This window comes from Pagrus pagrus (assembly GCF_965226575.1).
Source record: "Pagrus pagrus genome assembly, chromosome: 19".
NCBI lineage: Eukaryota > Metazoa > Chordata > Actinopteri > Spariformes > Sparidae > Pagrus > Pagrus pagrus.
The window spans coordinates 7,891,969-7,905,554 of NC_140203.1; the positions used below are offsets into that span (position 1 = coordinate 7,891,969).

General features: G+C 44.5%; 1 protein-coding gene across 1 annotated transcript in view; it reads left to right on the top strand.

The window, feature by feature from the left end:
- Positions 1-492: 492 nt before the first annotated feature.
- Positions 493-13,586, top strand: part of hcn1 (hyperpolarization activated cyclic nucleotide-gated potassium channel 1) — an 83,899-nt gene continuing 70,805 nt past the window's right edge. Inside the window, exons 1-2 of the mRNA XM_084383888.1 lie at positions 493-1,176; positions 9,737-10,160. Coding sequence (XP_084240014.1) covers positions 821-1,176; positions 9,737-10,160 — 780 coding nt within the window. The 5' untranslated portion in view covers positions 493-820. The remainder of the gene's footprint in view (positions 1,177-9,736; positions 10,161-13,586) is intronic.

The window sequence follows — 13,586 nt, forward strand, 5'->3', positions numbered from 1 at the left end:
GCCCAGAGTACAGTCCCTGCGAAACAATCTGCCTCCTTGCAGCCTGCAGCTATAGACTGCGCGCTCACACTCTTTAAATGTTGGATCCCGTCTGCGACACCTTTTTAAAAAGGTGTGATTTCCACAAGATGTTCAGTTTCTCGTGCGACCAGTGGCTCAAACCACGATCACACCGACGTTACAATCTGTTTCACCGTGTTGTCCTCTATTATCGCTCCTCAGTAGGAAGCGAGCCTGCCGCCAGGAAGCACACATGCTGTATGAATTGATTTGTTCCATTAACTTCATATATTGTCTGCGCGCCTCTGACGCCGGCATGTGTGGAAGTGATGACAGAGGGGGTGACGGAGGATGAGGATGAGGAGGGAGGGGAGGGAGGGAGGGGAGGGGAGGGGAGGGTGGACTATCATGAGCCACATTATGTAAATAAGGTGCAGGGGCATGTGCCAGTTAAACCGCAGTGCCGTGCGAAGTGAGACGAGGCTTTGGACGGCAGAAGCCGGGGCCGTCGGTAGATGGCGGTAACCCAAGAAACCTGATCCACCGGGCTCTCGGGCACTCTGTCTCAGTTTGCAGCACTCGCACTGGAGGCAGAGGAGCACGAACAGTTTTGAAGGACATAAAAAAAACACACACACACGCACACACACGAGAGACAAGGAGGAGGAGAGAGAGAGAGAGAGAGCGAGCGAGGAGCGAGAGAGAGCTCACGGCGGGTCCTGTCGAGTTCAGCGCGCCAGCAGCCCTCCCGAGCCGGAGACGGAACGCTTTTGCCGCAAAAGACACACACAACAAAAAAAACGGGAAAACTCGGAACACCATGGAAGACAAGTCGAATTCGTTCTCCAGCAGCAAGGAGGAGAAGGCGGATGGGAATAATGTTTTTCAGAGGCAAGACTCGATACAGAAAAATAACACGGGGAGCCAGAACATGAAGGACCACGGCAACTCCGTGGGCTTCAAGGGGGAGCGGGAAGAGGCCATGGTCGGGTTTGACGATCTGGAGGCGGCGTCCAGGCAACATGGTTTTATGCAGAGGCAATTTGGGGCCATGATGCAGCCCGGAGTCAATAAGTTCTCCTTGCGTATGTTCGGCAGTCAGAAAGCCGTGGAGAAAGAGCAGGAGAGGGTGCAAACGGCCGGATACTGGATCATTCATCCATATAGCGATTTTAGGTAAGGGCTTGGAAAAAAAAGACACCTGCTCACCCTCCTCTACCTCCCTTTTTTTTTCCTTTTCACCCACCCCTCCCCGCCACCCGAGGAGGTCTGCAAAGCCATACACTCTCACACATAACGCGCTGTCATCGGCACACGCACGGCACTAATCTTCCTCTCTGTATTTAGGCAATCAGGCTGTCCGCCGGCTCCTGTCACACAGCGCGCCCGGCCACTGTTTCATTGCGGCATTTTTTTTGTATTATAATAGAGAGAGAGAGAAGGGGAGAGGGGGGGGGGGGGGGGCGCGTTAAGGCTCCAAAGGTGTATCAGTGAAAACGTCCTTGGAAAAAGGCTGGTGAATGTCATGATTTGCAAACACACTCACGCTCTCTCTCTCTCTCTCTCTCTCTCTCTATCACACACATGCGCGCACCTTTTCTGGTTTGTTAGTCAGCTCCCCTCATTGCGACATATTGGCGACAGTACCTGGGCACAACGTGACAATGCCACTGCAGCATCACGGTTGTAAACATTTCATTGTAGGCGGGCGGTGTAACAGGGGCCTGCGTGAGAGAGAGAGGAGAAAAATGCACAGAATGCGGTAAAATCACGCATGGGGAGCCGGTTACAGAGAGGATATTGAGTGCTGTGAGTGAGTCAGATGTCAGATGTAGGATGTGCACATTTTGTCAGCGGTGGTTGGTGAGTGATGTGTTGGAAATGTGATGGAATGTGTTTTGTGTGAGAGGAGCTGCAGGAGCGTCCTCGCCACGCTTCCTCCACTTCATGTGACGTGATCACCCCTAACCCCTTTTTTTTTTCTCTCTTCCTATTCTGTCTTCTCTCACCTGGACACGTGCATTTGTCCCATTAAAACCGCTCCATGACAGGACAAGCCAGTGCAGCAGCAGACAAACAGCTTCTAATTTGTTTCCAGCACATTGCGTTCAAATGGTAAACAAATGAGATCAGGTAGAGAGCCCAGGCGCTGGTTTCCCCACAAGCTGCGTGTTTACAGTTCACCACATCACCAATTAAGCATCTCATCCGGCCCAGTCGCTGCACCAGTGTCCCCTGGCACAGCTTGACGGTGACAATCATGCCCGTCGTTTTTCCATTGAAGCTTCGTGTAACGTGCCAGGGCACGTTAGAGCTGTCCATGGTCCTGAAGTCAGAGCAGGCCTGAGTCTGCAGCACTCTGTCTCTCTGCTGCTGCTGCTGCTGCTGCTGCTGATTCAGAGTCTGCTGAGGAACTGCTGCACTTTAAGTTACCTCAGCTGGCCTGTAAGACTGCATATTTTATTCATACACTATTATTTTTACTTCGACATGTCGATTAAATACATCACGATAGCTCTTAGATGCACTTCTTATACAATGACAACAACAACAACAACAACAACAACAACAACAACAACCAACAACCAACAACAAAGATGCAGCCCAGTTTGCTTAAGAAAGACAGAATACAATAATGGACACACACACACACACAAAGAAAAAGAAAAAGAAACGACAGGCTAAAACAAGCAACAATAACAGCTTTAAACAAGCAACATCAACCGGTTAGCAGCCACAATAACGATAACAGGTTAAAACGTGCAGCAGTTGCATTGAATTAGAGAATGGCAAGCATATGGACAAATGAAAAAAAAAAAATAATAAGAATAATAATAATGACAACATGACAGTAATACACTAAAAGATTAAGATCGATTAATTCCACATACTCCAATCATACGTGATATGGTTTCACATGACTAGGATTCCCTTCACTCACCCATGCAAAGGCACAGGCACATGCCCATATGCACACACAGATGTACAACGATGGTGGGCTAGGATTAGTAGCACAGCACAACAGTCAACGTGCTTAACAATCTCTGAAAACAATTATGTAAGAAGATTGACCCCCACAACCCCTCTGCAAAATGGCCAAAGGGCAGGACCGGAACAATTTACTGATATGCATACCTTTTTTTTTTTTTTTTTTCAAACAGTTATGAATTATTAATCCAGCAATTAATTAGTTGTCTGAAGTGAAACTGGCTGTAGTTGTAATCTACAACGTGATGAACAAGTCAAAATAAAAGAGCTGCCTTTCTTTAATTGACTTTTTACAGCATGTTGATATATATTCTTAAGGAGATATAGGATAAGACAGTACCATGTATGTCAACACAGTTTGATGTTGCGTTTAAATACATGACCAGCGTCTTCCGTAAAGCTGTGGCAGTGTTTGCATCTCTCCTCTCGCACAGTCTGCGTTGTTAAAAAACAACTGTAGCAGCAGCAGCAGCAGCCTCAGAGATACTGTGGACCTATTCTCATTTAATGTACACTATTTAATCTCATTTTCATTCATGATGTATTGCACAGCCGGTGCTTTCAAACAGGAAAGTTAATCCTGTCTTTGCATTTTATTTTGGTCGCAGTCAGTTTAAAAAAAACAAAAAAAACATGCTTGTGACATCTGGCATGTGGCTTTGACTTACAACTGAACATTTAGCTGGATATAAATCATTTATTTGGTGCATATTACCCAGACCTACTACACTTTTCACTGTAGTGCTCATGCAGTATGTATTCTTTTGGAGCATATACACATCAAAATATGTAGAATAAGAGACAGAATGGGCCATCAGTGGAGATTTTGTGCCAAAAGTTGTGTACACATGAGTGAACCCTCAGCAGAAATAACAGAGGAAAAACGACATATGAGGTAACAGACGCCATTATACATTTTATTTTTATGTCACTTTGAGTTTTGAGTCCAATAGAAATACTGTCGTCTACAAAAACATCCTGCTTCCTCCCCATGGGCGAGCCCATTGTCGGGTGACGTCAGGTAACTGCTCCATCGTCAAGTCGAGTTTACATGTCGGCTTTGAGGGGCGTTCCATTGTGCTTTTTCTCGGGGGAGGTCCGAGTTGTCTCTGCTGAAGGAGAGTGTCTTTTTTTTATTTTTTGTCGTATTGGAAAATGTTTCACTAGCTCAGGCCCCTTAAGGTTCCTTCCTTGTGACATTTTACAAAGGGCTGTTTTTCAGAGGAAGTCTCTGTCCTCCAGCCAGTTTAAAGACACAACCCCTCTCTGTCAGTGAGATTGCCTCCTGGCTCGAAAGTGGCACAGTGCTGCGAGGTTATAGTGCTACAGCTACCTGCTGTGCTGGTGCATAAATGATGGAGGTGCAAGGGTGCACTTTTCTACTGTAGCTCAGAAGTTAATCTTTGTTCTCTATGTCGGGCTTCGCAACATAATTATTTGGTTTATTTGTTTTTGGCAGGAGCAACCTTTCATCATCATATCATTATATTAATATTAAACATTTACCATCCCCTTCTTCCTTTGTATGCTGTGGCAGAATCCACAAAACAAAAAACACCGTATGGGCTTTTAATGAAAAGTCTTACGTAAGTACAGTCCATGAATGACACCACCATTCACGCTGGGCTTTATTTCGCTTTGTGGGAGTGTTTGAAACTCAATATCCGACATATTCTTTGTACACAGTGGCTGCTTAAAGATTAATGGCAGGTTAGTAATATTCATTATTCATAGATTTTTAGAGAGGCCTCATGCACGGCCTCATACACCTCTGGTTATGCTAAGGAGAGGCCTTTGTCGTGGTCTAAAAGACTCTCAGTGATGTTTTCTTTCAGAGTCTGTTAAAGAGAGGGCGTCTGTTTGGTCAAGACGGATGTGTGGCACATATGATCGTAGTTAAAATGCCACACTACTGGTCTTGCTCACTATAATTATTCTACCTAGGATGTATTGTGCAGGAAATTTCTTTCCTGGCAGTCTCTCAAGGTCACCGAAAATCACATGTTTTAATTCCTCAATTTTAGGGTTCGGATGTTTAAAAGGCCAAATTTAATAATGCTACTTCACTACCCCTAGAAGAACTACTGCTATGTAAGGATTTAAAGGCGCATTACAGTATTTTTTAAACCTGGGCCTTTATACTTTATACTCACCAAAAGTTTCAGAATCGGTCCAGTTGATCGACTCAGTTAGCATCCGCGACTCGGCTGCCTTGTAATCCTTTGGGGCAACGCCGACTGTCAAAGTTACGTCCACTTAAAGTGCTTATTGTTGCCACTGACAGGCTGAGGTTGTTATTCTAAGTGTCTGACAACATATTGGACATGATTCCTGCTGAGATGGACCTTTATGTTAAATAATAAGCTCTGTTTGTAAGTCTCACTCAAGGAGAAGTCTTGCCATGAAATCTTGTGAAAAGTGAACGGTTACAGTTGTTGCCTCATCTAGATTGTGTTTGAGCAAGACGTGTGGTTCTGGTTACAAAAAGGATCATATTATTTCAAATGAAATAGTTTACATAATCTTGTCAGACACTCGTTAATAACAACCTCAGCACTTTTATTGGACGTAGCGATGGTCATAGTTGATGGTCATAGTTGCCCCAAAGGATTACATTGCAGCTGTTGCAGCCATGTTGCAGCCGCAAGCTGAAGCGATCTACTGGACCGATTCTAAAACACTTGGTAACCATGAATCATTTACACACCAAAGCATGTAAATATAGGACCCAGTCTTAAAAATACTTGACTTTCCCTTTATGGATGGAGTACACCTGTTTCTCTGACCTACAGAGAACGATGTTACCTTCCTCTATGTGATCTGCAGTCCATATTTTCCTCGCTGTATGCATCAGTACAGTTTGTGACCTCTTGCAGGGTGTACTCGTTACACTGCAGATTGGATCGGGGCTGTGCTGAGTAAGATTGTGCGGGGTTCCCTCTGTTGCTTGGCAGGAGAGGTCTGGCATTGATTATGATGGAGCACTTGTTGTAGGGAGGAAACCTACAAGACAAAACGAGCCGGCTTGATTTGGAGCAGGATCTTTTCGATAACGATTCGTCTGCCCGGGCGGGGGATGGTTCTCTGATCTTTGAGGAACAGCATTGATCATCGGTGCTTCATGGGTTTTCTGTTTTTGGGAGGTTTCTAGAGCAGCTTTCTGCCCCTGTTCTAGACTGGCGACTAAAAGCATTGCTGTAGTTACGGCTGATTGCACTGCTCTCAGCTACTGGTTTAACTGGGGCTGGGTGCATTCTCAGAGTGGGAGCATCGAAGCAAGAGCTTAACACAGTGGTGCAGCGAGAGATGGGTGCGGTTGTTGGAGATGGCTGCAATGGCACACTTTGTGGCTGGCTCTTTAAAAATAAAAGGGGACAACTGCCTTCAAATGAGCAATGTCACGTCATCTGAAACGCTCCTTGTTTTTCTGGGATTTAGCTTAGTAAACAACGTCTTTTTAATGTTTTGTGGTTTTGTGTTTTATGATTTCTAATTCTAGGAGTGGAACAATGTTTTATTCATTAGATGAGTGGGTGTCTTTGAGGTCGTGCACAGTATAAATACCACCTACCCAAGTCAAGAGAGAAATCGAAATATGTGGGCACACTGTGGGCTTTTGATTATGTTAATGTGTGTGGAAGACATCCAACCTTTCCGTGACTTGAAACTCAGCAACTTAACAGATACTGATAATGAGTTTCTGAGTGGGAAAGGGATGTATTTTTCCTGATTTCGACCTTCATTGTTGTATTTGTGTGACTTTTTCTCTCAGCTTTCTAATCTGGTTTGAAATCAATTGAATATTGTTTGCAATACTGTATCGTTTTCAATGGTAAAGTAGTACTTTTTCCATAATCTCCTATAAAATGAAATTTATTTCCAGTCATGAACTTCCAGTCTTTTCTATTTTCTTTCTACTAATATGGCTCTCTTTTTACACCACTGACTAATTAAGCTATATAAAGTCATTTATATTTTCTACAAATTAAAACGATCTAAGAAATATCTTCATAATCATGGTTTCCTTACCTTTGTCCTTGTTCCCCTCAGATATGAATGACTCTTTTCAGTGTATCTTGTTATGAAGCATTTTAAAAGATGAATCATAGCAGATGTCTTCACTGTAGCCTCTTATGAAACATTTAAATACAAACTACAAAAGGAATAAGTGGTGACACATACACACAGACACACAGTATACACATTATTATAAAGGCTGACGATAGTATGTTTGTTTTCAAAATGAAATCTGCAGTTTTGCTCCTAATTTTTGCACAAACATTTTGTTAAAACTGTAAAACATCATGTTGTGTGCTTTGGTGTTGCACCCAAATTGTTAAGTCAAGGCTCCCCACGTGGAGAGTCCACTCTTAAGGCCCCGATACAATGCCTACTGGTGTAAAAATACCCATGGTAGGTATAATGAACCACCTAGATGACCGCTGTTTAGTTGAAGTGAAGACAATTATCGGACACATGATCTGTGGATATTTATAAAGCCAAGGCCCCCATCTTAATTCATTCACACAGATCCATTACCGGCTGGCCAGTCTGCCAGCGAGACAGGCAGCCAGCCAGCCAGCCAACCAGCCAGCCAGTCCATTTCCATCGACAGCAATGGACGGGCTACAAGACAGAGCAGAGGCAGGCAGTCAGTCAGTCAGTCAGGCAGCAGGGATGGCGTCAGTGGAGAGTTTTTAGCACGAGAGATAGGATTCCTGAAAGCATCTATTTTCATTCATGGTTGCACGGCCTTTATCGAAGCCCAGGACGCTTCGTGAAAAGAGCAGGGTGCTGATGAATCACTCCTGGCTCTGTTCATCACAAGACAGAGGGCAGGGACATTAACACAGCCAGGATGGATGAGAGGGTCTCATTCTAACAGGGCCCTGAATACATCCAGTAAGCGCTAGCAGCACATTTCTCGATGTCCTTGAATCATAGTTCACTTCTTCTGCCCTGACTTGCATCCAAATGGTTCTCCCTCTCAGTTCAGCTTGCAATTGAACCATTTCAGTGTGAAATGCAGTTTTACCGCCTCTGTTACCTTTTGGAAGCGTTAATTACCTAAACCTCGATGCAGTGTCGCGTTGAAAACATCGACAACAAAGATGTGCTTGCTGTGTATGCAATAATTGGGAAGAGCCACTGAATAAAAAGCCGTTGCTTTCTCCTCCACTGACTGAAATCCTGTAGGCCATGACTTCTGGCATTTTCAGTGGTGTAACTAAAAAAACAGACTATAATAATGTGATGTTTATTGCAACCTCGACAGTATCTGTTGCCTTCCCTTCGACACACAGCTCGGCTCGCTCACCAGAGCTGCTCTCTGTGGCACAGTAGTTTTAGTGCTAATAGGCTATTACTCGTGACTCGTAACCAATCAGATGTTGCTTGGGGAAGACATTTGAATACTGATTTGACGTTGATTACCATCGCAACAGAAGAAGCGTTTAGGTATCTGGGTCAGCCCGAGCTGGTAGCAGAACTTCCCCAGCAGGAAATAAGTCTGATGAAAATCATAACAACCTCCTTTTTTGCTCTGAACTCGTCAGATGTGGCAGCTTGGTCAGTGGCCATAAGCTTCAAGCTATGATGCTACCTACCTGTCTAGCATCAGTTTTGGACGTGAATGGCTCAGCGGTCAAGTTAGTATAACATATTTGCATGTTATGACGTTTGGACTGTTACTAATGTTCTGAAATGGTTAGGGCACCAAAACTACTTGGTGAGGTTTAGAAAAAGATCATGATTTGGGTTAAAATAACTGCGTTCCGTGCAACGCTTTCTGTATGTTGTCAATAAAGTGTTGGGGATGAGTTCAGGAGTCTCACGGTCTTGGGAAGGAAGCCGTTCTGTAGTCTGGTGGTACGGCAGCAGATACTTCTGCATCTTTTGCCAGATGGCAGCAGGGTGAACAGACTGTGGCTGGGGTGGGTGTTGTCTAAACTCTTGGTCTCCAGGTGGAAAGCCCTGTGTATGACCCAGCTAACCATCCTGACCACCACACCTTTTTCGCTAAAGGAAGTGACACTAGAGTGGTGACTACAGAAGCGTCGGCTGACCAGCCTGCTGTACTGGGAGCATTGGGAATGAGAATGGGCTGAATAACAACCATGACATTGTTGATTAGCCATGTTAGCTGCATGACTCTAGTTCTGGACTAAAACATCTCAGCAGTTATTGATAAACTTGTCATTCATGGTCCCCAGAGAATGAATCTTGCTGTCATTTGTGGCCCCCTGACTTTCCCTTACATTTCATTTAAGTTTGTAGTTGTGAGTGAAATGTCTCAGGTGGATTGTCACGAAATTTTGGTTCAGACATTCATACTCCCCTCAGGATGAACCACATTGACTCTGATGATCCTCTGACTTTTTATCTAGTGCTATCATCAGGCCCATTACTTTGGTTTATGTCATTTCCATCAGCCTCAGCTGTTCTTTCTGCTTAGTGCTCATTAACAAATGTACATGTACAACAAATGGACATATTTCATATTCACCTGCTACCTTGCAGAGCTGCCGTAGACTCTTTATTTTCTCTCACTTCAATGCTTTCTAGCCTCACTTTTAGCCATACAGGCTTAATGATGGATTTTGATGAAAGCTGTTTACTCCCAGGCAACGTCCTGGAAGTGCATTCAAATTCTTTGGAAATGTAAATACAGCACGTATGTGAATCTGTGATCATCTTCTACAGCGTGTTTCCTCCCTTGCCTTACTGATTCATGTGTGTCACCCTGCAGGTTCTACTGGGACTTGATAATGCTCATCATGATGATGGGGAATCTAATCATCATTCCTGTGGGAATAACCTTCTTCTCAGAGCAGACTACCACCACCTGGCTGGTCTTCAATGTGGCCTCGGACACCATCTTCCTGGTGGACCTGGTCATGAACTTCAGGACGGGGATCGTCAACGAGGAGAGCTCCGAAATCATCCTCGACCCCAAGGTCATCAAGATGAATTACCTGAAGAGCTGGTTCGTTGTGGACTTCCTCTCCTCCATTCCAGTGGATTATATCTTTTTAATAGTGGAGAAAGGCTTTGACTCGGAGGTATATAAAACAGCCCGCGCCCTGCGAATCGTCCGCTTCACCAAGATCCTCAGTCTTCTGCGTCTGTTGAGACTGTCCCGACTCATCAGATACATACATCAGTGGGAGGAGGTGCGTATATGTGTGTCTGCGTGTATTCCTGGTGTTGATGTGAAGGCAGAGAGCAGGGCAATAATGCGGAGTAATGCGGGGATTTATGGTTGTTTATATTTCGTGGCGGTTCTCTGGCTGGGTGGTTTTCCCCGGCTGCACGGCAACAACCTTGAAAGGTTAATGCACAGATGTAATTGTGCACGTGTACGACTAATAGGTGCTGTCAATCACCACTGGTCAGAAGGCTTATCTGTGGATAACAAGTGGTAGTGTCAGTCTCAGCTCATTGATGGGTGAAATTGATTCAAAATCAGGAATTAAAAGGAATTGCTTTCATTTTTTCAGACAAAATGCTTTATTTCTAACCATAAAGTGGATTTATGTGGATTAAAGGCATAATGTAAAGTAATCAAGTATATTATCAACAGTATTACACTGAGGTAATATACATTACAGGCTAAATGAACTCCTCTCTTAATGTTCTGTTGGTATGGTTGTTCTAGATTCCTCTGGTGGATTTTGTGTGAACATCCACAAGGTTAAACCCCACTGGACATAACCGAGAGTGATACATTATTACCTTCCACTGAGTCCTTGCACTCCCTGACTCAGACTATTTAACCGAGCCGTAGTCTTCTCTTTCTCCCCGGTAACGATTTCATTACACACTGACTGATGGAAAGATTGCCCCTCTCCATATCGTGACTGAACGGCTCCAGCAGACGCCGGGTACATTTTAGACATCGTGTCCAAAGCACCGAGGTTACGTTTGATTTGAAATGCAGCGCAGATAAAAATGTAAATGGTTGACCGTAACACCACCTCCTCCTCGGACGTCCTTGCCCCGCAGCTCCCTGTCCGCCCCTTATTGTCTGATTTCCCTGCTGTTGTTATTGCTGCTGTTATCCATGCTGTTTGTTACACCGGTTGAAGCAAATTGTGCTGCTGTCACTTCTCAACATGAGCTCCCATTCTGTTTATTGTATGGTCCAGCGAGATATCAGAAAAAAAGGAAGTGCAAAATAAATAATTGACTGTATAACAAGGCATCTGGCAGACAAAATATCATCGACCTGTAAATATAAGCTAAATATAACTCGCTATAGTCCTGAACATCCACCCAGAACTTAAGTGTAGACGGCAAAATCGTGCAGCGTGTCCAATTCCAAGCCACGCCACGGATCAGTGAACATTTACGGAGCAGGGAAAGATCATCTTTGTGCTCAACTACCAATGAGGCAGCAGACTTTTATAGTGTTTATGGCAGCTTATATTTTTCCGTCAGTGTGTGTTTTAAACTGTGTTCTTCCACCCTCGCCGCATAATGTGGCATTTGGAAAACAAAAGCATTATTCACGCTTCAGCAAAGCATTATTCAAGCTTTTCCAAAATGTGGTCTTTACTGTAGGACACACGCGCCATAACGTCACAGACCATATTCTGAAAAGTGAGCACCATATGGATCGCAGTTGCCTGGTGTTAATATCTTGGCATGCACACTGTGTAGGAAGTTGATTATGCATTTGAGATCGGGGCGGTGCTGTGTAAGATATAGCCGGTTAGTTTGCAGGGCTGCACGCAGTGGGAGGATGAGATGGTATGGGCCAGGTTAAAAACACGGATAGATGGTGCCGCAAGGTTAATGAAAATCTGCAGTGTGCATGCGGGGAGGCAGGCAGTGCAGTATACAGGGATGTGTCATACTGCTCGGATACAACAGCCCCGCGCTCCCAGTTTGTGTCTCTCACGCTCAGTCGTCCCTCTTTGTCTCCATTCTGGTTTTTCTGCTTATCAAACTCTGCTTGTTTCCTCCCCTCACATGCTCCTCTCTCACGGTGTGTCATCCTCGCTCGCTGTCTTTCTCTAAAACGTCGTTGCGTTTAACCTCAGCACGCGTAGAAATTACAGTAGAGAAACTGATTGCAGTTATTTTGGTGTGAGCACATTAAAAAAGACACACCGAATAATAGGACAACAGCGAATCAGACACATCCACAGGAGACGTGAGAGGAAAGAAAAGGCACTCGGTGGAAAAATTCCAAGCTGTCGTAACATGTTAGGTGTAGGATGCAGGATTAGCGCTTTAATGGAGGGACAAACGCAGTCTCCTGCCATCATAATGAGTTTCAAGCAGTGAACCATCGTTACATCAGCTTCGGGATGGACTCAGTTAGTTATGCAGACAGTGGGTTTTGACAATAAATCATCTTGCAGCCTGCATGTCCGTCACTCCTTCATCTGTCGTGTGCTCCCTGCCCCCCTCTTCACTTTGTCACCATCTCTTCTCTCCATCTGCGAAGCGAAGAGGGCCGTTATTTCATCAGCGCAGGCTGGACACTCAGAACTGGGCTAAGTCAGACTTGTTGTCTCGCCAAAACACTCTCGAATAGAGCTATTCCTCTATATTCTTCATAGATCTTAATCTCTGCAATGCTCATCACAATGTCTGAGAGCTCAAAACGACATCTTCAGTTTGCTTCTTTTGTCCAACCAAGAGTCCAAAACCCAAAGACTCTTCATTTGCTATCATACATGACAAAGAAAAGCAGCATATTCAAGCACTATAGAAGCTGGAACCAGAACACCTTTGCTTGAAAAATCAAAAATAGGAATAACATCTGTGACGTTTATGTATTGTGTTGCAATATATCTACTGTAGTTAGCATGCTCACCATCCAAAGCTCCTCTGCTAGCAGGGTAAACACTGACTGCGGCAAACTCGCAGTCAAGACCACTAGCTGCACCGCTAACTGAGCTAACTAGCTGACAGCAGCTACAGTTTGCAAGCGGTTAGCGGTTACCCTGGTGATATGCTGCCCACTATTTGTTTTTAGTATGAATTTGTTGCCGCTCTTGTGCCAAAACAAGAACTTCTTACTGGTAAGAGGCCGCCGGATATTGTGGTCTGAGTAAAACAGTGTCATCAGTGCCCACGTTGGAACCGATGCATCTTATTTAAGCAACTCACTTGATTGTCACTCATTAGAGCGGAGTAGTGGATGACTCCATCTGGCGTGTGCCAATTAGGGAGGAAAAATAATGATTGCAAAAAGGAATATATATATTTAATGAAGTACACATCCTCAGCGAGATGGAAATCTGTGATTTCTGGTTTTCTCGACTCTTACGCGGTGCCACTTCTATTCGTATCAGCGTGCACGGTTCTCTGTGTGCTCGTTCAGTCATTCATTCATTTGTTTGCTAACACATAATTATAGCAATGCGGAGTGCTTAGGGAAATTGCAGTGTACAGTGTGAAGGTCACGCAGAGCGGCAAATATGCTGTGCACTCAAACGAAACCACAGTTTGAACAGGCGCCGACGACCGAAAGCGCTGTTTACACATCCGGAAGTAGCTCAGAAGTTTTCCTTATATTCTTGTTTTCGTGTAAACACTCGAGTGAAACGTCTTAAGTGATGTCAAGTGACGCAGCATGTTTTGCA